We start from the raw sequence: 26592 nt of genomic DNA, 5'->3' as shown, positions 1-26592 counted from the left end.
CCTCTGTCATTACTGAGCAGTGTGTCAGAACCTGGTAATTATTTTCAGTTTCACTCATAATATATAAGCATACTCTATCCTTGAAGCTGCATTAGTACTGCGGTTTGATTTATTTTTAGCTCATATAGATAGCATAGCTAGATTACATTTTGCAGGAATAATTTGTGTTAGTGTGCATTTCTTTGCTCCTTAAAAGGAGCATATTCTGTTATTTCTTGCCACATAAGCAGATTACCCCCAAACAGTGGCTCAGAACAAGCATTTTATTATATCTCACAAATAGGTAGTGAAGAGATTTAGGTCGGGATTGGCTGGGTGATTTTATGCTCAGTATAGTATAGACTGTGGCTCTGGGCTTTCAGGTGGGCTGGACTGGAGGGTTCAAGATGGCTTCACATTCACCTCTGGTACTTTGCAGGGGTGACTAGAAGTCGGGGCTCAGTTGGTACTGTCCACCAGAGCACTTATATGTAGACTCTTCAGCCTGGTGGCCTCAGGGCAGTCAGAATTCTTAAATGGCAGCTGGTTCCAACTAGAGCAAGTTTTCCAAGAGACATCGTCAGAGGCTCCAAGGCTTTGCATGATAGACTTGAAAATCCCAACACATCGCTTTTCCTGCATTCTATTAGTCCAGCAAATCACGAAGGCCAATCTAGATTCATGGGGAATCTCAATAAAATGATAGCAAATAAATGAATTAGAGGTCATATTTACTATACCACAGGCTAATAAATTTTTCTTACTTGTATACTTCTTGTATAAATTATCTGCTCAACAACATCATCTATTGGTTTGAGTAGAACATTAACATGGCTTTATGACAGTAAGAAAAGACAGATATAATTTAGTAACTTGCATAAAATTACTAAATGTTCTTTAGTAAACTTGAAAAATTATAATTTCTTCAATCATAGGCTTAAATAAAAGCAGTTTATAGTAATATATACATACATATTATGTAATACATATATTACAGTTTATAATAATACAGTATATACGTACAAATGATCTTCTATTTTTATTATTTTTTTCTTTTAGTTAAATGATAAAAATGAGATGCCAAATTCTCATTCACAAGTTTAGTTGTAGTCATATTAAATAAATACTACAGAAAAATTGACATAGAAAAGAGGAAATGTGCCAGCCATTTGCCTGTTCACCTTCAGCCTCCATTTCTACCAGTCGATGCTCTTCTATGTATTATAGATTTTCCATACCCTACAGATAACCTTTGCAGGTTATTATTGTCAGCAAGATTCCAGTTTGGTCTTACAAATGGGAGTTTCCTGGCAAGAGACTGAGAAATGTAGGAGGGGGAAAGACACTCCTTTTTTGTTTTCAGCTTCAGGGCCTCTATCCACAGAAACAAAAAGCTGTGAACTCCAGCATCTTCTGGCCATTCTGGCCTTAGTACAGAATTCTGCCTTGGATCCAGCACTAGTGCCTCCTCAGGTACCCCAGAACCTGCCACGTGGAGTTCCCCTTGGCTATACCAGCACTTGTCAGCAGAGCCCCTTGGTACCAGCTAAGTGGTACCTCCTCAGCAGTTCCAGCACCAATTCTGTAGGTCCCAGTGTATTCCCCAAAGAATGTGTTCAAGACTCCTTGTCCCAGCTGTCCAAGCACCTACTGCATGGCCCTCATCCATGGTTCATATCGGACTTAGGGACCCCATACTTAGAGTTTCAGTACTTCTTGAGGCCCTCTAGAAATACAATGGCAAACGGGGGTAGTAGCTGCTTCCTGCAGTTATCCATAGCTAGGTTAATTCACTTTCGCTTTTGTTCTTTCAGCTTTCCACTTCCTGTGGATAGAAAGACCTCATGTACTTTCTATTTTTTCTTACTGGACCCTGAATGCTACAGTAGGTGCTGGGTTGCTGCTAGTCATTTGCAGTGATGGATAAAATGTTTGCTAAGTAAAAATGCTCAGATAAGTGAAGCTGGTGTGACAGAAAGGTGAGCAGGTCGTTATCAAATGTTGGCTTTGTGTTTATAGGGTAAGTTGTGTTTTTCAAGGAAACACTGTATTGTCATAAAACAGAAAAAAACATTATTGGGAGTAGTGTGTGTGTGTGTGTGTGTGTGTGTGTGTGTGTGTGTGTGTGTGTGTGTTTGGTCAATGTCAAATTGAATTTGTATCAGCAGAAGTCATAGGAATAGGACTATTGATCATTCTGTCATTAGAAGTTCACAGACCGGCTTTCAAAAAAGAAAAAGTGCTTATTAGGAAAATGGCTTGTAATGAAAATCCTTTCATGCTTTTTGGTTTGACAAAAACCTAACAGATTTTGGCTTTGTTGCTGTTTTGAAGCCGTGAACTTCACCAGAGTTTTCATGCTTTAGAATTATCTCTGCAGGCTGTGGGGTAGAAAAAGATATAGGCAATTTTTTTTTTTTAACAAAAAAATCAATAAAGAGAAATGTTTATTTGTTATGCCTTGATTCTTATATTCACTTGTCAGCTCTGAAAACTTTGTGCCAAGAAATTTTTATTTAATGTTAAGATCCAGTAACAATTTGTTAATTAATTTTTGGCTTTAAATATACTATGCTAAACAATAATTAAAATATTAGGAAAAAATGTTTTGGATAAAGAAAATTAAGTGGAAACACTTAAAATTAAATATTTAATTTAGCAGCACTGTGATTATATTTGATGTTCACATCGAGTCCACAACCTGGGCATATGCTCTGACTGGGAATTGAACCATGGCCTCCTGGTGCTTAGGTCAACCACTGAGCCACACTGGCTGGGTGGTTAGCATTTTTTTTAACAAAAGCCGCCATTCATGTAATCTATCTGTATGGCAAATTTTCAGTAGATTCGCAAACTACCTAGAACACCTTCACAGACTTCAGTTGATTTGTTGCACATTAATTTTGGTCTGTTAATCCAGTTATTTCTTTCTCAATTTTCAAGAAGAAATAAAATTTATTCAACATCCTATATAATAAAGAGGTAATATGCAAATTAACCCTCAGGCTATAATGCCCTCACAAGATGGCAGTGCACACAGCGGGGGCAGGGCCAGCTGCTGCTTCGAGAGGCTTCTGTTGGAGTTCCCTCACCCCCACTGGGGGGCTGGTCCCAGCTGCTGGTCCACACAGCTTTCACCAGGATGACCAAACCGGCAGGAGAGGGCAGTTGAGGGCAATTGGGTCGACAGGGGAGCAGCTAAACATCCATCAGGCCAGCAGGGGAGCAGTTAAGGGGTGATCAGGCTGGCAGGCAGAAGCAGTTAGAGGCAATCAGGCAGGCAGGTGAGCTGTTAGGAACCAGCAGTCCCAGATTGCCAGAGGGATGTTCAACTACCAGTTTAGGCCCAATCCCTGAGGCAATTGGATATCCCCCAAGGAGTCCTCATTAATGAAGTGATAGTTTAAAAAATATCTGAGATGTTGATGAAATATCTAGTGAAAGGGAAAATAGCAAGTGTAAAAGCCCTGAGGCAGGAATTTCCCTGTGCAGTTAAGGAACAGCAAGTAACCAGAGTGGCTGGAGTCATATGGGGAAGGAGAAAGACCCCAGACAGGCAACAGGGCCAGATGCTATTGAGTAGGTCCATGTAGGCCATATGACTTTGGCTTTTACTTGGCTGAGAAGTCAAAGTCTTGAACATGAATGAATAGTATGACCTGAGTAGTATGATCTGTTTGAAGGAGAAGAGAGTGATAAGCTTTACTGTGTTTGTTGATAGGTCAAGTAAAATTGTAAATAACAATTTACTGTTGAATTTGGCAATAGGAAGTCATAGGTGACCTCAACAAGAGCATTTTTGGTGGAGTGGGGAGGTGGGCAAAAATGATCTCATGATATATAAATAAAGGAAGAAAGTATTTGTAGATAAAGAGAGAAGCTTTTTGTTTGTTTGTTTGTTTTTATGTCTGTTTTGGTTGCAAAAGGAAGGGTACAATGAGGTGAAACAAAATCAAGACAGGTTTGGTTGAATTTTTATTTAAGATGTCAAAAGTATCAGCATGTTTTTATGCTTATGGGAAAGATGCAATAGAGGGGAATAGACTTATAATGTAGGAGAGATGGAAGAGTGTTTTTGATGCATTTTCTGTGCGTAGGTCAGCAGGAATGGGACCTGTATACTTGTAGAAGGGGAGACTTGGCTGGCTGTGCCATAAGCTCATCCACAGTAATCTATAGTAATAAAAGCATAATATGCTAATTAGACAGGACATCCTTCTGGACAAAGCTGCAAGGGAAGCCTAGGTCCCGGGTGCTGGAGGGAAGCCGGTGCCAGCAGCCGAGGGAAGGAAGGCCTACTCTTGTACAAATTTTGTACATCAGGCATCTATTGTAGTAAGAAAGAAATATAAATACATGGCTCCAAATACTTCAAGGCATGTGTTACAAACAGGTGGAAGTTCTCTCTAATGGCTTCCTTTGAAAATTGTTAATAAAATATGAAGCAAGATCAACAGTTTTCTGTATTAGGACAAGTAGGTAGGATATTAGATTTCACCAATGTATGGTTCATTAGTTAGCAGGAGAAAGTTGTATAGTATTTAGAAAGGTACGGAGGTATGTGAGAAGGTAATTTGATTTCCTATCATTTATGCTGTGAATATAGAAAGAGAAAGTTAGCAGGGAGGCATGTCAGATAAGGGGCAGTGAAAAGGTCATAGGGTTAGTAGGTTGCTGGTCCCATAAGGTGAAAGGATTGACAAGAAATGTTAATTCATGTTAAAGTTCATCTTTATTTTAAGAATTTTCTTTTGTTCCCATTATGGTTTCCTATTTATCCTGGTTTTCTATAAATGTCTCCCCCTTTAAAAATACCTATGATTTAATCATGATTGCTTTCTCTGCGTAAAATAATATTTTTATAATCAAATATATCTGCTCAGTAAAAGTTGGAAAATATAAAAAAAGAATATGAAAATAAGTATAATGATTCTTACCACTTAAACACAGTACTAGTAATTGTTGAATATGTCATCCCAATCTTGGTTCCTTCTCTGATTTGATTAAAACACAATAGTAATCGTTCTATACATTTAATTTTGTACCATGTTTAATTTTTTTCATCTTACCATAATCTCCTAAGTATAAGTCATGCTGTTACATATTTTATCAAGATTATCTTTACTGACTGCATAATATTCCAATAGAGGTATGTTTAATAATTTACTCAATTTTGTCCACATTACAGGATATTTTATTGGCTTATTATATTTATTTATGCATCATTTTAAAAATTATTAGTTGGATTCCCTAAGGAATCTTTTTAAGTTTACTCTTTCCTATTTCAAACAGGATAATTCAGATGCTGCAGATGAATTTTCAGACAACTGTGTTCTCTTTATGTGGATCCTTTCAAAATTTCCACATAATATTTTAATTATTTTCACAGTGGATTTAAGCAAAGCAGACTAATTTTATACTTTCAGTATTTGGGCTCCTATTTATATTATTTTACTCTCATTTCTCAATATGATGCTACATTTTTTATGGTGCTCCACCATGACTACAACCATAAATTCACTCAGTGAACCTATCATTTTATTAAGATAATAATTTATTTTAAGTACTTAGTTTAGTGAATAAATATTTTATATTTATGGACCAATATTTTCTTTTGAAAATGTCCAGGACCATTTAGAATGTTGTCGGTAAACTACTTATTTAACTTATTTATATTGAAAAACTCAAAAACCATCCAAATTAGCAGATTGCTTTGCTTTTATAGGGATAAAAAATGCTTTAAGATTCCAGGGTGTTTGGAGAGACAACCTGAGGAAAAGCAACCTGTGCATCCAAGGAGCAAGATTCTAAGGAATTGGAACCCCATTATGGATGTAACAGGAGCTTGGGTCACATGGTGGTAATTCTTGTAGTTGTTCCCTCAGAAGATCTCCAAGTCCTTTCACATTAGTGTCCTCAGGACACTGATTATTCAGCATGTAGTCGCGGACATTATGGACATCAGGGCAAGATTCTTGGGCTTTGACTTCTGGCTGTTACTTCCAGATGGATGATATTGGGCAAATTCATTAATCTCTGTGTATCTCAGTTTTATTAACTGCCAAGTGGTGACAATAATATATTCTACCCCACAGCACTATTGTGCTGGTGAGAAGAGATAACAGGTGTAAAGTACTTATAACCCTGCCTGTGCCCAGTAATTGTTAGCTACTGCAAATCTAAATTAATCTACATTATACAATCATAAAAATGCCTTTCTGCCTTTCTCTTTTATGCCATGGGATCATTTTTCCCACCCCCACTCCACCGGAAATGCTCTTATTGAGGACACCTATGACTTCCTATTGCCAAAGTCAACAAATTATTGTTTCCAATTTTACTTGTCCTATCAACAAATACAGTACAGCTTATCACTCTTTTCTCCTTCAAACAGTCAGATCATACCACTCAGGCCATATCAATCATAAATACAATCATAAAAATGAAGTTGGAATGGCAATACAACATATAATTTAGATTAGAAAACATTTGTGAAAATAAAGAGAACTGCTACAGAAAATAAAGAGAAAACTCAATAAGAAAACATAACCTTTATATATTTATATGGTTTTAGCAGCAAAGCTCTGAGCCTATGAAGTAAAAAATAGAGCAAATTATAAGAAAAGTTGATTTTATAATTTGAAAATCATGGTTGGAAATTTTATCACACCCAGAGCAGAAACTTATAGCCAAATGTGTAAAATAATTATAGAGTATACTTGAATAATGCAGTTTTAAAACTTTATCTAACAGCCAAAACCAGTTTGGTTCAGTGGTAGAGCGTCAGTCTGCGGACTGAAAGGTCCTGGGTTCGATTCTGGTCAAGGGCATGTACCTTGGTTGCGGGCACATCCCTAGTAGGGGGTGTGCAAGAGGCAGCTGATCAATGATTCTCTCATCGATGTTTCTAACTCTCTATCCCTCTCTCTTCCTCTCTGTAAAAATTCAATAAAATATATTTTTAAAAAAAACTTTATCTAACAGATACAAAGGGTCTCATAAATTTCATGTGTTAAGTTAATAATTTGTTCTTTAATTTCAGATTCTCAACTTTTTAAGTGAGGAAAATGAAATATATATATATATATATATATATATATATATATATATGTGTGTGTGTGTGTGTGTGTGTGTATATATATATATATATATATATATATATATATTGCCTCCCACACACTAACTACCATAGAGTTAATATAGTTGTATAAGAAAATATATTGCTTAGTTCCAGTAACTTCAAAATTCATATTTCCTTTATCTATACTATTGTGATTTTGGCATGACTAATTATAATTCTAATGTTCTACTTGTTAGATTTGGAAACTTTCCATTTTCTTAAATATTGTTTAGCTAAAAATGTTCCTTTGGGTTTACAGGATTTTTTTTTTTTTTTGCCCATCCCTACAAGGCAATCCTTCCAGGTTTAGGGACAATTAACAAAATTTGTGCATGGTGGGGGGATGGGGGATGTCCCTCAGCCCAGCCTGCACCCTCTCCAATCAGGGACTCCTTGGGGGATGTCCGACTGCCAGTTTAGGCCTTTCACAATTTGGGACTGCTGGCTCCTAATTGCTCACCTGCCTGCCTGCCTGATCACCCCTAACTGCCTCTACTTACCTGCCAGATCACCCCTAACTGCCCTCCCCTGCTGGCCTGATTGCCCCTAACTGCCTTTGCCTCTGCCCCTACCACCATGGTTTTGTCCAGAATGAAGTCAGACATCCAGAAGATAGCCAGTCGACCAGGTCTAATTAGTATATTACCCTTTTATTAGTATAGATAGATTATATAGAATAGGATTGCTTAAATGGGTGGGGTGCTTTTTCATCAGGAGGAGATGCTCTTGGCAGACAAAAATACATAATCCCTATATCTGGACTGATAGCCAGTCATATGGACTATACTGTCAAACCAGTCATTAAAAAATTGAACCGCTTTCTTACACCTTACACCAAACAGCTGTTGCCCTTAAAACCCCTTAACACCCACCTTAGGTTCTGCCTTCACAGTTCACCCAGATTAGGTTCTGATTGGTCCATTTCTATGCCAGTCAATGTCAAAAGCTCTGCCTCCTAGGCAGCCATTGCCTCCTTGCAGTTCACTCAAATTTGGTTCTGATTAGTTGGTTTCTATGCCACTCAGCATCTCTGGGCTTATCTCTGGGCCTGATCAGAGAAGCAGGGTTAATCAGCAGCCTCTGCATCTGCTGGCAAGGCCCAGAGAGAAAGAGAGACAAGGGATGATCAATAGCTGCCTCGGAGGCTGTGGATCAGACCCTGCTTCTCTCTCCAGTTCTCTCTCTGGGCCTGATCTGCAGCCTCCTCGGCAGTCAGTGCTGGGTCACCACACCTGCAGCAGCAGTAGTCAGTGCTGGGTTGTGACTGCAGGATTAACTTCCAGTGTTCAGTCATCCATTCTGTCGCTTTGAACATTATGGACGTAGGCTCTTTATATATAGATAGATTTAATGACTCCCTGTCTTAGCGAGGCATCAGAATCCCCTGGTAATTTTTATAAAAATGGTATCTGGGTTCCACACTGTGGTCTTGGGATAAAACTGGACATCTGTATTTTTTTTTTAAGTTCCATAGTTGATTTTTGATGCAGAGGACTAGTTGAGGACCACTACTTAACATTAAACTCCTTGGGGCAACCAGTTAGAGGGCTGGAAGCAAGGCCATCACAAGTTCTGGAACAGCAGTAGCTCAAGAGGTCCCGACCTGGCACCAGGTGGTGCTGTGGACACAACTCTGAGGCTCCTTCAAGTTTTTCCAGCTGAACACAAGGAACCTACCAGTTCCCACAGAGCATTGTGGGTTTCAGCAGAGGGACACACTGTTTTAAATAAAAAGGGGAAATGGAGAGGATGGGAAAGGTGGAACTCCTTCTGAAAGGTTAGAAGTTCCTTTGAGCCACTAACTGAGGGGGCTCAATCTTCCAGACTGATTTAATAACATAAAAAGACAGTGATAAACAGTTTTATTTATTTCATTCCAAATGATATCCTTTGTATTTAATTTGCTGTATTAGAATTTAACACCTGAAATAGAATGAAAAAATGTAATTTGAACATTAAAATTAATTATTTCTATACAACTCAAATATATCTATCTGTATTTTCTACATAGTGGGTTTAAATATGTAAAAATTTTGTTCCAATAGAAGGAATTTACATTGACTATTTCACATCATCAATGTGGGGCCATGTATTTATACCCTATATGTGTAAACACAGTGACCAATTACCCTGGTTTTCCCTGGTCTGAGAGAGTTTAGTTGGGGTGGTCCTAGATAAAGCCAGCTTGATGGATGATCCCCCTTTGTTTGGTATTCATTCATTTGAGCAGCTGTATTTTCCTATTATTTATGCCTTTGAGTAGGCCTCAACAACTCTTATTATTCACTATACTTTTTTTTGCATCAGTAAGTAATATGAATATTTCTGAAGACTGTATGTGCCAAGTAGATGTAGTCTTTGACAAATTATACCTCTCAGTGTTCCACTGAGAGTATTCTCCTTGGTTATATCTTATTACCCTTCTCCCTTTGAGGCTGCATCACCCACAGTTGGAATCTCCAAGCCCCTCAGTCAGTTTCCTTTCTTACACAGGAAAATTTTGGTCTATCTTAGTTTCCTTTTTCAGATTTCTTTTTCATTTCATCAATACGTGACACTGTCTTCAAATAAATGAAATTTTGAAGACTTAATTATCTTTCAGAAAGAAAGTAACCTTTTACTTCCCAATTTTCAGAACAGTGAGGCATTCCTACTAATAAAATACCCTTGTTTAGCTAAGTTATATATGTACATATATTTATATCTACATCTATCTATCTCTCTGACTATATATTCAGATATGAACACATATTAGTGTTTTTCAAGTTTTTGCTTTGATAAACAGTTCACACTTTGCACACAATTCTCAGTTTACAAAATTGACCACAAAAACCCACCATGATTCCCTGAAACATTAAAAATTAGATGTAATAAGCTGTTGAGAATTTAAGGGAAACTCCTGCTTTACACATTGGATGATGTGGCATAATGTGTGTTCCTTTCCTTAATCTTATCAGTTTCAACCAACCTTTTCCTGTACTCCTTCCCACAGCAATTACTGGTGCATGAACATTCTGTTCTCATTTAATAGCGACTCACCATTCATATTTATCCTCTGTCAAGAGGTCTGTTTGCCAGATGATATATAAATGATTCATTCACACCAGTGTTCTAAGTTCAAATCAAGGAAGACTGTGGGTGTACACAAAATGTTTGTCAGAGGGTTTTTTTTTTCATTGGCAAAGCCTATTGGGAATCTTATAATTATTTCTATCCAGTAGCAGTGGGGAAAGTGTTGACTGAAAAGAGTGGTTCATATAATACAGTAATTTTTCAATTATCCTCTTTAGAGAGGTGAAAAGAACATTATCGGGTTGAACAATCAATTAAGCTAAAAGAGCAATTAAAATTCCACAGTGATTTTTCTTCTTCCTCTTTTATAATATTCCTTAACCATCTTTGTCAGTAGCTTCTCATTACTCTTGCTAAAATCAACAGAATTGGCACAAATGTGAAAAATAAAACAGATAAGAATTATCATTTTAAGCAACTATTTGGTGTTAGCTGGGGATTTATGGTATTTAATTTAATGTTCACAGCAATTTTTGTTTAAAAAAAAAAGCTCCATTGAGATATAATTCACATACTGTTACGACAACTATTTGAAGTAGATATTTTATACTCTACTGATGAGAAAAGTTATGCTCAGACCAGTGAATTCCTTTGTAAGCTTTGCTTTGAACCCATATCTGTCTAACTTCAAAGCCTGTATTCTTCCTACTGCACCTCGGGGGCCTCCTCCTTTGTCACTCTTGTCCCAAGAAATAATGTCAATAGCTGCTAAAATGTTCTCTGAAGAGTGAGGAAGAGGAGATAGTCCTTGTTTGGTAAGATATATGATTCTAGGAGAGCATGAGGCTGGAGACCACTTTATTTCACTCTCAGTGAGTTAAATGTTTCACTATTTTTGCTTCAAAGTCTCAAAATCTAAGCTACTATTACTTGTGACATGAAATAGCATCAGAGTTTTAAAATATCTCATATTTTACTCTTATAGAATTTGTGGAATGGGTAGAGCTAGTTATCCCCATATCCTCCTTCTTAAGAAGTTCTTATCAGGAGATGACAGTTTGATTTCTGAACCTTATGCGACTCATTTAGTCTTTCTGAAGCTTACTTTGTCATCTGTAAAGTGAGCCTTCTTCATCTTTATAATAATGCTTTTTGCTTTTCTCCATGACCACTTATACTTGTAGTCATTTCCCCTGGGTCTGAAGGCGAAGGGTTTCCAACTTCATGAATCAGGGCTGGCTACATAATTTGCCATGCTCAGTACAAAATGAAAATATGGGACTTCTTCTTAACCACAATATTAAGTATTTCAAGATGGCAACAGCAGACCATCACACCAAGCATAAAGCCTCTGTGAGAATGCGACCCTGTGTGACTGCACAGATCACATGCTCATGTTGCAGGCCCTGCTGTGAACTTGGTGAAGATCTCCTGGGATCACGAATGAGGCTTGATGCTCCCCAGCAGTCAGCCCAGAGCACAGTCCTAAATCCCACTTCCTTTGGAAGGGAACAGCTGACCTATGCGTAGGAAGCACAGTCTAGGTTTCAAAAGCTTGTTCTCTAAAACCGGGTATCTCTGAATTGAAACCATGGCTCTGCTGCTTAACCCCTATACAATCCTGGGCAAATACAATACATCCCTTAAACCTGATTTCTTTACATTTAAGAGGGGAATAATGATAGAACAAACTTTTTAGAATTGTTGTAAATTATACATGAGAAAATTCATGCATGGTACTGGGGATATAGGAAGAATTCACTAAATAATAGCCCTTAGGATAGGTATTTTTTGTTATTTTACAGCCCTGAAATATTCCTTTTGTGAATCTGGTTAGAGTCTTTACATGTTCCCTTCCAGAGTGAGGTTTTTGGGAAGGTTCTTTGGCTACATCATTGAGCTGGACATAAAATAATTTCTGACCTACTGTTTCTGTTTCTGAGTTGTGCTCACTAATATGTTATCCTGCACAATTATTATAATTTCCCCAAATTTCAGTTCTGCCAGTGATGGAAAGATCCTGAGTATGAAGGAAGTGATAGACAGTTTGACATGCTGATATTAACAAGATAACATATTAACAGAATGTTTTGAGTTACCAAGATTGGAGGCATCATCAAAATTATTGTACATTGCTAATACAGCTTAATGCACCAGGGTCCCTGGAGAATCTTATAAAGCCTTAAAAAAAAAAAGGTAAGTGACTTCTGTCATTTTTACTGTTAGGTATTTGAAATCTTTAGTAGTAACAACCAGTGATAAACTGGTGGTGGGTATATACACTACCAATCAGAGTGCCACTTGCTCATCAGAAGATGCCCTAGACTGAGTAACATCCAATGAGATCATACACACCACGATAACATTCAGTAAAATCACACCAGGGGAGCATTATAAGTTGGTTATAATTCCTCTGTGATCCACTCAAGCAGTTACATATACAAGGGAATGCCAAGCTATTTAGTTAGGTTTGGCCTTTAGGAAATGAAGGAGTCCACTGTCCAATAATTGCTCTTTTGACATTTTAGCATGTGCTGTCACCTATAAGAGTTATAGCCTGTGCCAGGAGAGCATGGCTCAGTGGTTGAGCATCAGCTTATAACCAGGAGGTTACAGTTCAATTCCTGGTCAGGGCACATGGTCCTGGGTCCCCAGTGGGGGACCTACAGGAGGCAGCAGATCAATGATTCTCTCTCATCATTGATGCTTCTACCTCTCTCTCCTTTTTTACTTCCTCTCTGAAATCAATAAACATATTTTTAAAAAGAGTTATAGCAAGCATGGAAGTACTTTTAGTATTACATAGGTCAAGAGTTAAAAACTGTACAGATCATAGAAACATAAAGGAGATCTGAGATATTCAAGGGCTATTTGGAAAATACTTTGAACCTACTGAGTAGCTAAAAATAGCAATTTTCACTATATACTAACCACCATAAACATGACTTCAAGAGAATACATTTGTGAAGAAATAATTCTATTAAACAGTATTTCTTCCCCGGTTATTATTTTGTAAATTCACGCCCCTATCCTCCCCCCCCCCCCCCGCCAAAAAAAAAAATCTGATACGTTTTGCTAATTTGTACACTTAGTGAATGTTCTGTTATTTAAGGCCTAGTTTAAACAGTAAACTAAATGAAAAGCAAAATTTTATTCATCTTTTTATAGAAAAAATTAATGAATCATGTAGAATCAGAATAAGTTTGTTGTAAAAGGCATATTGTCAAGAATGTTGTTCCCAATTAAGTGGGTAGTAGACGGCTCTTTTCCCACTTACTCATTCCAACAAAGATTGACTCATGCTTCTTTAGACAAAGTTTTAAACATTTTTATTTAAGACAGCACTTGCCACTGAGCATAAATTTAATTGGAAGGAAACACAGGGAAATGATAAATGTGATTGGCTATTGGCACTTGTTTAAACAAACACTGCCCTTCACAGGTGGTCCTTCTGGTCAAGGGCTTTCCTCTTACACCAGCTCTCCCTGTATTCATAGGGGAAAAAAATCAGATTTAGAATGAGGGAGAAGACTAGTGGGAGCAGCCAGAGAATAGGGAGAAATCCACTTAGCCAGGGAAAGAAATTAACTTGGGGTTTTCATAACACGGCCCCCAGAACTACAGCATCACACCACTTGGTCACTTGTTACAAATGCAAATCCTTGAGTGCAAGATCAGAAACACTGTCCAACAAACGGTGTTGATCAAGCACTCCGGGTGGTTTTGGTACAGCGGAGGTTTAGGACCTCTGGCTTTCAGGACAGTGAAGATCTGCTTGGGTGACCAGAAAGAATTTTAGCTAATCATCCACTTGTGCCTTTGTTTCTGAGATGTCATGATTCTCCAGGATCATAAGGCACCGTTCCTTGTGCTTATGTGGGTGAGGATTCCTAACTATTTGACTGGGTCATAACTATTTTTTACATCAAGGGTTGTTTGTCTCAAAGGAATGCTAGGTATAAATTTTCTTTCTGCTCGTTTCTCCACAAGAAATTAGAGGTTAGGTAGATCTGTCTAAATTGGTTTTTGATTGAAAATGTACTTTCTTTTTTTGAAATATAATTTTTCATCTAATTTTTTTTCATATTTTATTTGCTTAATTTTGTTGAAGGATGTGAACTTAGTTTTCCTATTGCAAAGTCTTAGCTACCTTTGGTGTCCTAAGGACTCTTAGATTTTGACATTATATTTGGTAAAATCAACCACAGAATTTTGAAGATCTGCCAGGAAACTTGAGGTTTCAGTGCAAATTACATATTGCATAATTCGGCTTTTCGCCCAATCTTTCCGTGTAGTTTCAACTATCAAAGGAAAAAAAACAAAACACACACACACAAAAAAAAAAAAAAAACCTGCTATTGCCCCATTTGATGTTTTAAAGTATGGCACCTTCTGAGATAAGTTTTGCGTTTGCTTATTCATCATGTTTGGAAAATATGCCTTTCCTCTCCTTTTCCTTTTTCCCTTTTCTGTCTTCTCTTCATTTAATTTGCTCTTTATACAAGAAAAGGCTTGATTTCTTTTAAAAATGAAATAAACTTCTTGGAAATAAAATGTCAAACACTTGAAAGATGAATATGACAAAAAAGAAGAGTCAACATTAAAGACACATGGTTAACACATGAAGGAGAACAAGAAGTGAGGAAAATAGCATGACTATAAATTTGAACTAGAAGGTGATAGTCTCAGAATATACTTGAGTCTGACAAGGAGTTACAACGTCCAGATTTATAGATCTATAGGGTAGCTGTACTGTGTATGAGTAATTATTTCTGAGTTAATCACTCACCAGTTGTTTGATCTTTATAGGTTACTTATGTCTCATTGCTGCTGTTCATTTTTGCACTCTATAAAATCTAATAAAAAACAACTTTTTAGCAGGATATAAAATTAATACTCAGAAATTTGTTGCATTCCTATATACTAATAATGAATAACCAGAAGGAGAAATTAAAAAACAATCCCACTTACAATTGCATACAAAAGCATAAAATACCTAGGCTAAGTTTAAGTTTAGTACATTTTGATACTTTTAGTTATAATTTATCCATGTTCATATTTACATGGTACTACTATATATTAAGACACTATTTATCTACTCATATAACAAAGGATATTATGGTTGATTTCTCTTTCCTGTTAATATAATATAATGAACGCATATATGTCTCTTCTAATGAACATACACATGGTTTTACTAGAACAAATAAGTGGGATTGGAATTGTGGGTGCTAGGCTGTAAGCATCTTTCCTAGACAATACTAGATTGATTTCTATGTGGTTGTGCCTTTTGATACTTCCAATAGAGGTGTATAGGATTCCCCTTTGCCTGACATCTTTGTCAATAATTGGTGCTGCCAGATTTAAATACTTTTGCATATTTGATTGGTGGTAATTGTATCTTATGTGGTTTTATTTAGCATTTCCCTTATTATTAATAAGTAGAGCAAATAGAGCATATTTTTATATATTTAGGGGTAATTGTGTTTAATTTTTGAGAGAAATGCTTGTTCAGACATTTTCCCTCCAAAATTTTCTATAATGTTTTTATTTTGTTTAGTAATTTGTAGAGATCTTGATATATTTTGGAATTTAGTCCTTTTTCCTTTTCTAGTCATACGTGATGCGTATATCTTCTCCCATTTTTTCCCTTGTGAGGGTGAGTCTACTTCTGGGAGTATTCCGTGTGCCTAGTCTAATTCTGTTCCAATTTCATATTATATTTCAGCACTTATTTACAATGAATGCTGTTATCTGTGGTACACATTACTTTTGTGATCTTCTTCTGGATTATTTTAAATATTAGCCCTTTGCTTTCTTTTTTTTCTGTTTTGTGATTTTTTTATTTTTATTTTTTATTAAATTTATTGGAATGGCACTGGTAATAAGATTATATAGGTTTTTAAGTGTACATTTCTATGCTATGTGATCTGTATATTGCATTGTGCGCCCACCACCCAAAGTCAAATAATCTTCTATCACCATATATTTGGCTCCCTTTACCCTTTAGCACTCTCCCATCCTCCTTTCCTCTGGTAACCCCCTTCCTGTGTGTCTATGAGTTTCAATTTTATATCCCACACTAGAGGCCTGGTGCACAAAATTTGTGCACAGGTAGGGTCCCTAGGACTTGCCAGCAATCAGGACTGATCTTCCAAATGCTGGCTGCTGGCTACTGGCTACTGGCTGCTGGCTGCTAGCTGGAGCCTCCCATCCCTGGCTGTCAGCTGAGGCCTTCCTTCATTCTTTGCTGTCTCCTGGTGGTCAGCGCATGTCATAGTGAGTGATCAAACTCCCTGTCTCCTGGTCAAACTCCAGAGAGAACAATTTGCATGTTAGGCTTTTATATATGTAGATAAGAGTGAAATCATATAATTCTTAACTTTTTCTTTGACTGACTTATTATAAGTAGCATAATATTCTCAAGGTATAATATATACATTTTAAAATAGCATAAGAACTTACAAGCACATACATACACACATATATATGTAATGATATACACATAACATTGTGATTTTTTTTTTTAACGGAATTGAATGTGTAGAAGAATTTGGGGAAGAATTCCAGTTTTGTGATTTTTTTTAGCCTTCCAGTCATCAAACAGGGAATGTCTATTTATTGAAATTTGCACTTTGCTTTAAAAAAATTATCCTTGGGATTTTCATAACTACTTTTTTTGTAGGATTACAAATGCATTTCTAGGTCTTCTTTTTTTGCATTGATCCAGGATCTGAGTATTTTTCAATGGAGTGTTGATTCTTATCTACTCCAGCATCCTACCAGAAAGAGAAGATCTATGAAGAGTATGTTTATATGTACTTTTCTATTTACACGTGTGTGATTACCTTGAGTTTGGTTTCTCTGCCAACATGTATATGCTTACATACTGGCCTGTTTTTTACTTTGTAGGTGGAAAAATGTTAACCAGTGAAAGAGCCCATTTTTGGTTAGTATGAATCTCATGAAGCATATCTGAAGGAAGTATGATTGACATGGAAGCCCAAAAATCATCAAAAAATTGCAATATCTCAGGTATGGGAAGGTATAATTGTTGTGATGTTTTCATTCATTACCAGCAGCTATTGCAAGTCTACCTCTGAAAAGTGCTACAAAAAAATTGAAAAGAATTAGAAAATCCCTACAGTATCATAGAAATGTTTATTCTATCATTAAAAAGAGCAAAATAGTAAAGTCTACAAATTACAATAAATATTATGGGGAGGCAAAATTCATTATTAAATGAGTGGTATATGCTGTAAATATATAATGAATTTGGGGGTTGAGGACATCTCTAGAGGTTGGAGTGAGCTATGAAATCTTTATAGAGCATGAAAGAACTAAATTTATCCTTAGAGGAAAAATAGTTTTAAGAGTTAGATGTAACTAGTTTGATGAAAGTATAGAAATAGGAGAAATACAACTATTTTTTTTCAAAATGCATCTTCTAAATTTTAATATATGCCACTAATAACTTATTTAGATCAATGTAATAGTTCTATAAATGTTAAAGTAAAAATAGTAATACAGTAATATATATATTAAAAGAAAGTCTGACAGTTTACTCGAACTCATTTTTCTCTTTTGGCTGGTCTCTTGGCTTTCATTTGTGCCTAAAGCAGGACTAGCCTCACAAAGTCCACAGAATCATTACCACTGTTTATTGAAAAATGACCAAATCTGAGTAGCTCTCAACATAAAAAGGACTTCAATATTTGTGAGATATGTAGAAATTCCTTACAGTTGAAATGTGACTATTTCAATGTGTTGCTGATTCTTAAAATACTCTCTTTTCAATGTAATGTTTTTATTTAATAGTGGTAAACCTGTTCTTTGTTATGTTAAGCTTGAAAATCAAAGCTGAATGAATTTCTAATCTGATGTTTATTGTATATGAAAAACAAATTTTAAATATATGTTTATTGATTTCAGAGAGGGAGAGAGAGATATGATCAATGATGAGAGAGAATCATTGATCAGCTGCCTCCTACACACCTCACTCTGGGGAATGAACCCAGAACCTGGGCATGTGCCCCAACTGGGAATGGAAGCGAAACCATTGAGCCATGCTGGCCGGGCTTTGATGTTATTAAAATTTATCAACAAAGTTGTCAGGAAATAATCTGAAAAAATGAACTATTTGGATTATTATTTTTAAATTATTTTAATTATTAACATATATTTGATATTTTTCCATATTGAGTATTATCAGAAAAGAAAAAACATAATGAATAATCTAGATATATTGAAACCACCTATTTAATGTTTAGAAAAAAATCTGGGTAATTGACTGAATTATTCTGTTTATTCAGAGGTTTTTTTGTGAAAGTCAAACACAAAACTATAAGGCATAAGTATATCTAGTATGGGTTCTGTTGAAGGAAGTGTGTTAAATTGATATCTAAATTGTTAAACATTTATTTATTGAAAAATTATTATGTCTTACAATAAAATAGCATGACATATGGTCAAAATGAACTTGTAGAAATAGTTATGTTTCTTCACAGCATGAAAAATTATCCAAATTTAACATTATTATTACAGTCCCTGTTATACTGGCAATAAAAAAGCAAAATAAAAAATCTTGAATGTTTAAGTTATAGTAAAAATTATTATTGGTTGTATCTCAGAATGACACTCACTTTTGTTTTTCCTTTGTTTTTGCTGAAATGCCACAAATGTCCAGACTCAAGTTTGCTTCTCAATTGGCCAGATGCTTTCACACTTCACAGCAATAATGTTTCTAAAGCTACAAATCCATTCTGGAATGAACTGTCTGCCTCTAATCCATTTTTGGATGATGTAACTCAGCTAAGAAATAACCAGAAGAAAGATAATATTTCCATCTTGAAGGAAGATCCTTTTCTTTTTTTAAGAGAAATCGAAACTGGAAATTCTTTGGATTCCTCTGGTGGTGGACTTGCTGTGCATCAGTTGTGTAGGCAGTCTTTCTCAAGGAAATCAGTGAGATCTAAAAGTGTTTCAGAACTTTTGGACAAGTTAGATGACACAGCACATGCCCGTCAGAATATACATAACTCTGTCCAGATTCTGGAACACGACTTAGAATGGCTTCAAAATGACCGAGAGGCTTATAAAATGGCTTGGTTAAGTCAACGCCAGTTGGCCCGCTCCTGCCTGGATTTGAATATAATTAACCAGAGCCCTGGATGGGCCCAAACCCAAGTTGCGGAGACTGTGGTAGTTTGTAAATTAAGCCACCAAGGAGGGTCAGTACAATTACCTGAGTCAGATATCACTGTTCACGTGCCCCAAGGTCATGTAGCTGTGGGTGAATTCCAAGAGGTATTGCTAAGGGTTTATCTTGATCCTCCACAAATGCTTAATCATGATCTTTCATGCACTGTAAGCCCGCTGCTGGAAATCAGGTTAGCCAACCTTAACACAATGGAAGCCATTTTGCTGGAGATGAAAATTGGGGCTGAAGTGAGAAAGGATCCTTTCAGCCAAGTCATGACAGAAGTGGTGTGTTTGCACAGCCTGAGTAAAGAAGGCCCTTTCACAGTGTTAAACAACTGCTACGTTTACGAAGACACCATCCAAGTCAAGCTAATAGATTTGAGTCAGGTGATGTATCTAGTGGTTGCTGCACAAGTTACAGCTACTCAGTCACCAGCTGCCACCATCTGGGATTATATCCACAAAACCACCTCAATTGGAATTTATGGGCCCAAATATATCCATCCCAGTTTCACTACTATTTTCACAGTTTGTGGGCACAGTTATATGCCGGGAAAGCTTACAATCTCTGATATTAAAAAGGGTGGGAAAAACACCTCTCCAGTTGTGTTTCAGCTTTGGGGGAAGCACTCATTCTTACTTGACAAGCCACAAGATTTAAGTATTTCTGTTTTTTCATGTGATCCTGGTTTTAAAGTAAAAACAGAAGGAAAAAGAAAAGAACTTAAACAAAAGCAGTTGCAAGCAAGTCAAGTAGTTCATCAACAATTTTTATTTTCTTTAGTTGACTCCAGAAAAATGCACTTATTTGTTTTCCAGGTTCAATTGGGGCCTCCTAATGGTAGACCAGTGACACAGTTCTTTATCACTACACCTGATCCAGCCCCAAACCTAAAAAGACACTTAAGTCTGCCAGGTAATTTGCAGAAGGAGAAGGAAATCAAGCTTGCTCCTTCATTACCAACAGTGCATGTTAAATACCCCACATTTCAAGACAAAAAATTAAACTTTACCAAATATGGAGTGACTCTGAAGACAGTGCTAAGACAAAACAAGATTGACTACTTACTTGAATATATCAAAGGGGACACAGTAGCTCTTCTTGGAGATGGTAAGGTAAAAGCCATTGGGCAGTCCAGAGTGAAAGAATGGTATGTGGGAGTCCTGAGAGGTAAGATTGGACTTGTACACTGCAAAAATGTCAAGGTGATTGCAAAAGAACAAGTAATATCAATGTCAGATCGTGTCTTTACAACCAGGAACCTTCTGGAACAAATTGTCCTGCCCTTTAAAAAACTGACTTATATCTATTCAGTTATATTGACATTGGTGTCAGAAAAAGTTTATGATTGGAAAGCCTTAGCTGATGTCCTGGGTTACTCACATCTGGCACTGGAAGGTTTTGAACGAACACACGCAGACAAAGAATCAGAAAAAGTTTCTTATGTTTTAAAGAAGTTAAAGGAAGATTGCCATGGAGACAAGAATACCAGAAAGTTTCTTTATGAGCTTGTTGTGGTGAGTATTGCTTGATTATAGTAATTTTTTTTTATCTTCTTTCATGAGTTTGGTTATAAATATCACCAAAGAAGATAAAAAAAATTTAGCATTCTCAAATAATTTGAAGTCATTTTAATATATATATATATATATATATATATATATATATATATTTTTTTTTTTTTCCCTTTTCCTGTAAGACCATATAATTAGTTTCTTAGATTCAGAAACTAGTCCCATAGGATCATCTTTTAAAGGAAGATTAACATTTCTGTTTGTGCTAGAGCATAATAGTTAAGAGATTCTTTTTCTCTCCCAAATATTTGGATAACTCTTAAAATATCAGAAATTCCAATTACATGAATGAGAGCAAACTGAAACAAAACTAATGAACTTGATCTTTGCTATAGGTCTGCTTTTTAGTGGTTTTTAAAAAACATATAATCAACGTCCTTTACTTTAGAAATTTAATATTCTTCTGTATGTGATTCATCATAATCCCAAAATAACATTGCTTATTCTCTTCTTAATCCTCATGTTTTAGTAGGACTCACAGGATCATTTTTTTTCTCCTCATAACATTCAACCTAGTATAAGGCTCAGTGGAGAGCTATAAAGAAGATGATCAACTATTTTGCCTTAAAGGGAAAATTTGGTATTTTATAAAAATAAAAAAATAAAAAGCATAATTCTAAAAATTTCTAAAATTTGAAAGTATAAATAATCTATATAATAAAATCCTAATATGCTAAGTATCCAGTCTTTCAGTCATCTGTTCAACCAAGCAAAGCATAATATGCTAATGATAGGTTAAGTCTGCTCAGCCATTCACTATGACATGCACTGACCATCAGGGGGCAGATTCTCTGACCCATAGTTAGCTTGCTGCTGGGGTCTGGGTGATCAGGAATGAGCGAGATAAACTGGACATGCCTTGGAGTGCTCCCAGAATCTCTCCCAGGCTGGCCAATCTCCTGAGTACCTTCCCTGCACCCTCTCACAATCTGGGACCCCCAGGGTATATCATAGAGCCGGTTTCAGCCCAATCCTGCAGGCCAGGCCAAGGGACTCCACTGGTGCATGAATTAGTGCACCGGGCCTCTAGTCTATATATATATATAATGCTAATATGCTAAGTGTCTGTACTATTGGTAACTATGATGCACAATGAGCACCAGGAGGCAGGTGCTCAACACAGGAGCTGCCGAGCTACAGTGACTCGGTATCAGTGGTTCTCAGATGATGCATCCCGAAATCAGAAAGGAGGGAGCTCAATTCCTCACAGGGCTACATGATTCCTTCAGCCATGGGTTATGTTGTTGCTGGGGCTCTGTCAGGCTCAAATCTGGTTTACTGCACCCTTGCATTTGCGTTCCACACCCTGTACATAAGCAGAGTGCCCTCTCACATTCCAGGATCCCTCAGAGGATGTCAGAGAGCCAATTTTGACCCAATTGCTGCAGGCCAGGCTGGGGACCCCACATGCCAGAGGGACCCCGCTCACTGCAGACATCCACTCCGCTGAGGCAGGTTCTTGTAGAGGAGCAAAGTGTTAATCAAGGTTCAAAATTAGGAGATAAATTTTTGGAGAGGAGTTTATTCAATGACATTAATAATAATTTATACACTGAGTAGCCAGATTATTATGATCTCTGAAAGCATAATAATCTGGCCATTCAGTATACTTCTCTTGAGTACTTCATTTATTTGATATCAGCGATACTATAAATTGTGCACCTGATCAGTTTTTCCCTTTGCACTGGCTGATAGAAAGCTCAGGCCAAGTAGGTGATTGATCTCCAGAAAAAGTCTAGAATACTTTTGGTACCCATTTGAGATACAAATACACTGAGTGGCCAGATTATTATGCATTCATAGATCATAGTAATCTGGCCACTTAGTGTATAATAAAGAAAAAGGAATATTTAAAATATTTCTTCTCTTTCAGTTATTTTGATGATACTGAAAGGCTTAAATTTTAAAAGCCCTCCTATGCAATTGAATAGTTTTATGGTGATTTGCTGCAGTATCACTTAATCTGGGGCATTTAGAGTCATTGGCTGACCTAAAAGGTCAAAGCTGCACATGTATTTTGCAGTAGCGCATTACCTCTCATAGCTCATGTACTGCTGGAAGATTTGAATTGAAAATTGCTTTGTTGAACTTGGTGGCAAAAAAATGTAATATTGGCCAAATGGTCTGAAAGTTTAAACCTGACTGTGTTGATGTATGATCATGAATAGCTTTGGTGACAAACTAGACAGTACTGGTGGAGAGCTTATTCAAGGGTGTAGTTCCTAAAACCTCCCAGGGTGCCCCAGGGGAAGCTTCAGGATTTCTGAATCGATGGGCTTAGGTGTGGTTGTCTGACCAGAAGATGATAGAATATATAGTATAGAGACCACTTCTTAAAAGTTAATTTGCAAATAAGTATACATTTTTATTGGATTGTATCCTAGTTTGGGGTAGCTGAATTGGAGCTGATAAAGATTGTGAAATCTAAACTCTTTAGTCATCTCTAGACTTGAGACTGACTGTCCTTATATACTTGAAACTTGATACTCTACAAAGTACTTGAGCCTCTGCTTCAACCTTCATAGTGATTATAAGAAATTAGATGTAAATTTATTTTAAAAATTATTAAATAGAGAATGTTGAGATTTACCTAAAGTCTTGTACTATGTGGAGCTGGTCTTTAAACTTGGGTTTTGGAATTCTAAGTGCAAATTTTTCCCTTTGAAACAAGGAACTGGGATAAGCATTGCTAATCCCACTCCACAGTTTAGTAAAAGAACCCTAGGGGCTTAATAGCTCAGTACTACTTCTCCCTATAATTACAAATCCTCACTATAAATGTATAGTCCATGTACTAGTATAAAGACCATGGGTAGTCTTTCTAATGGTTCCATGGGAAAGAACCATCCATCTATGGACTTTAATAGTTGACTTATTTGGTCATTCATTTTTACTTATTGTTTCATAATGACAGGAATTAAATGTTGAGGGCCCACCCAACAGGTTTCTTTGGTTTTTTGTTTTTGTTTTTGTTTTTTTGTTTTGTGTGTGTGTGTGTGTGTGTGTGTGTGTGTGTGTGTGTGTTTACTTATTTGAACAAGAAAGAAATATGGATAGATTTAAACCCATATTTTAAAAATATATTCAAAGCAAAAGAGAAACTCATGGACTTGTTTGAAATGTGTAATGATTGACAAGGCTCAGACACCTAATTAAGGAAGAAAGAGTCTGATGATTTTCCATATTGCATTATAGAAGACTGAATGTTTTTTTCTTTAATATATTGTGGTTTCTATTAGGCATAATTACACTGGTGATGAAGTGAGAGGGTTAATTTTTCAAAAGGTATTATTATCAATAGCTTTGTTCAAAGTTGTGGTAGCATCTCTTTTTCATTCAATGACAGAATTCTGTGAATTTTTAAATCACATTTTGATGAAAATTCCAATGTTTATCAGCACCACTGTGCTCATTCCTCTGAGAAATACTGTAGTCAATCCTCTGATAAGGAAAGGAATTGTTTTTTGAAGAGTAAATTATCATTCCTGAATTGGTCAATTATTCACCCTTTGAAACTCAGGATGTCTTTAGAAGTGTCTAGTTCAATATTCTCCTTTTGCAGTTAAAGATATTAAGAAACATTAGTTAAGTGGTTTGACCAAGGCCCTATAATTAGCCACTGATTAGTCCTAAATCTCCTCTAATTTTGGTCTAGCTGTGTCCTCTGTACTATGCTGGTTGGATTTGCTTAAAAGTAAATCAACTTTTTAAAATTTAGGAAACTCAAATATATGTGTGGTGAAAAATAGGATGCCAGTTTCTAGATTATGTAATGAAAAATTGGATTTCTAGGAAAAAGCCACATTCATTGCTTTTAATTGTGACATGTAATTATTGCTGCAGGCTCTGCTGAAGATGGATTGCCAAGGGATAGTAGTGCATATCATCCAAGAGGCTGCGCTCCTGACTTCAGCTGTCAAGCTGGGAAAAGGCTGGAGGGAACTAGCTAAAAAGCTAGTACGATTCACAAAGCAACAAGTGGAGGCATATGAAATTCCTCATCGAGGAAAAGCTGGAGCTGTTCCTGCAGAGGTAATATTTCTGTTTGTCTAATTCAGTCAAAAAATTGTAGACCAAGTAAATAAATGTAATCAGCTTGACCCACTTACAGGGATAAATTGGGGTTGTGTTCTAGAGGACCCCTAGCTGAAGTCACAGTTCCTATAATCATTGGTATTACCTGAAATATGTTCATGTTACTTTTTTTTTTTTAATATATTTTATTGATTTTGTACAGAGAGGAAGGGAGAGAGATAGAGAGTTAGAAACATCGATGAGAGAGAGTCATTGACCAGCTGCCTCCTGCACACCCCCTACTGGGGATATGCCCACAACCAAGGTACATGCCCTTGACCGGAATTGAACCCGGGACCCTTCAGTCCCCAAGCCGACACTTTATCCATTGAGCCAAACCAGTCTCGGCTGTTCATGTTACTCTTTAAAGGCCTTTTAAATATGCATTGAGAGCCTGAAAATATACTGATGCTTATCTTATTGGATTGCATATTAACATGGTCTTTGATAAAATGAATTGACCAAATTGGATAGCAAGCCAGTTATTAGGCAGGCCTAGAAGAACTTGAGGCAGAAAACACATAACTTTGATGGAAGGAGACTGGACCCAGTCAGGGCAAGGGAAAATTACATAATGATAAGCATTTATCAACGTTAGGCATAGACTTAATTTGTGATAAACAATATTTGGTGACAATAAGCATTAAGGGGGTGGATGATAATGGTAAACAAAGATCTCTAAGAACTTTGACAATTTTGTGTACAATAGAAACTATAGACATCAAATATAGAATGACAGCATATAACAAAAAGTAAATATTTATCATTGCAAATATTAAATTAAATAAATTATTAATTTTTATTAATATTAAATGTATACTGTTAGGCATAAGTTAATACATATTTGCTCTATTTAGCAAATAAATTGTGACAATTTTTATGACTTAAAAATATTTCAGTGGTGAGCACCTATAAAATGTTCTGTATTTTTCTTACATGAGTGTAAGCATTTTCAAGATATATATTTTAGTTAAGGGAAGATTGTCTCTCTTATTTGTGATGACTTGGTAAGAGACAGAAACTGTGTTCTTCACTTCCTTTTGGGCCACAGAGCTGGAAATTAATAGAGCTGGAGAAACTTTTCTTACTTTGAAGCAACTATGCCAGCTGGGTGTGCAGGACAAAACAACCTTTTCATGAAGGGACAAGAGTCAAGTCAGTTGAAGCCCAGCAGGTGCAGTGAAGGTCTCAGCAGCATGGCTTCCAGGAATCTAGAGCCTACCTCTCCCTTAAACAAGACCTTTCAACCAAGAGTAGATGGAGGCTGATATATTTCCTCCTCTTTGACTGCATTTATTTCTGTTTCCTAAGAAGTGCTTTACAACTTACAAATCACTTGTTACTAAATGAGCTAAAAGATAAGGAATTTATAAGAAACAAGAACAACATTTAGAAGGATATGCTGTTCTGATATTTCAGTTAACTGATTAGAAAGTTGTCTAATTGAAATATCATTGCATATCTATTTGAATTGACCAAATGCTGTTGAGGATATGGAGCAACAGGAATCTTTATTCATTGCTGGTGAGAATGCAAAATGGTACAGCCACTTCAGAAGGGACTTTGGCTGTTTCTTACAAATGAAACATACTCTTACCACACTTCCATCAATTGTGCTCCTTGGTATTTAC

General features: G+C 36.4%; 1 protein-coding gene across 2 annotated transcripts in view; it reads left to right on the top strand.

Annotated features, from left to right (window-relative positions):
• The window catches only part of MACC1 (MET transcriptional regulator MACC1), a 55108-nt gene that overhangs the window by 16191 nt on the left and 12325 nt on the right, over positions 1 to 26592 (top strand). The window contains exons 1-4 of one of the 2 annotated variants that reach the window (XM_084897873.1): positions 1893 to 1958; positions 17024 to 17146; positions 18798 to 20830; positions 24731 to 24919. In XM_084897873.1, coding sequence (XP_084753999.1) covers positions 17098 to 17146; positions 18798 to 20830; positions 24731 to 24919 — 2271 coding nt within the window. In that variant the 5' untranslated portion in view covers positions 1893 to 1958; positions 17024 to 17097. Of the gene's footprint in view, positions 1 to 1892; positions 1959 to 17023; positions 17147 to 18797; positions 20831 to 24730; positions 24920 to 26592 lie in introns of those variants that run through there. The other variant, XM_084897872.1, reaches the window with a different exon arrangement.

Source organism: Pipistrellus hanaki (assembly GCF_964339955.1).
Source record: "Pipistrellus hanaki genome assembly, chromosome: 10".
Lineage (NCBI taxonomy): Eukaryota > Metazoa > Chordata > Mammalia > Chiroptera > Vespertilionidae > Pipistrellus > Pipistrellus hanaki.
Note: the sequence above shows the minus strand (reverse complement) of the source record. Positions and strands in the feature narration are given on the sequence as shown.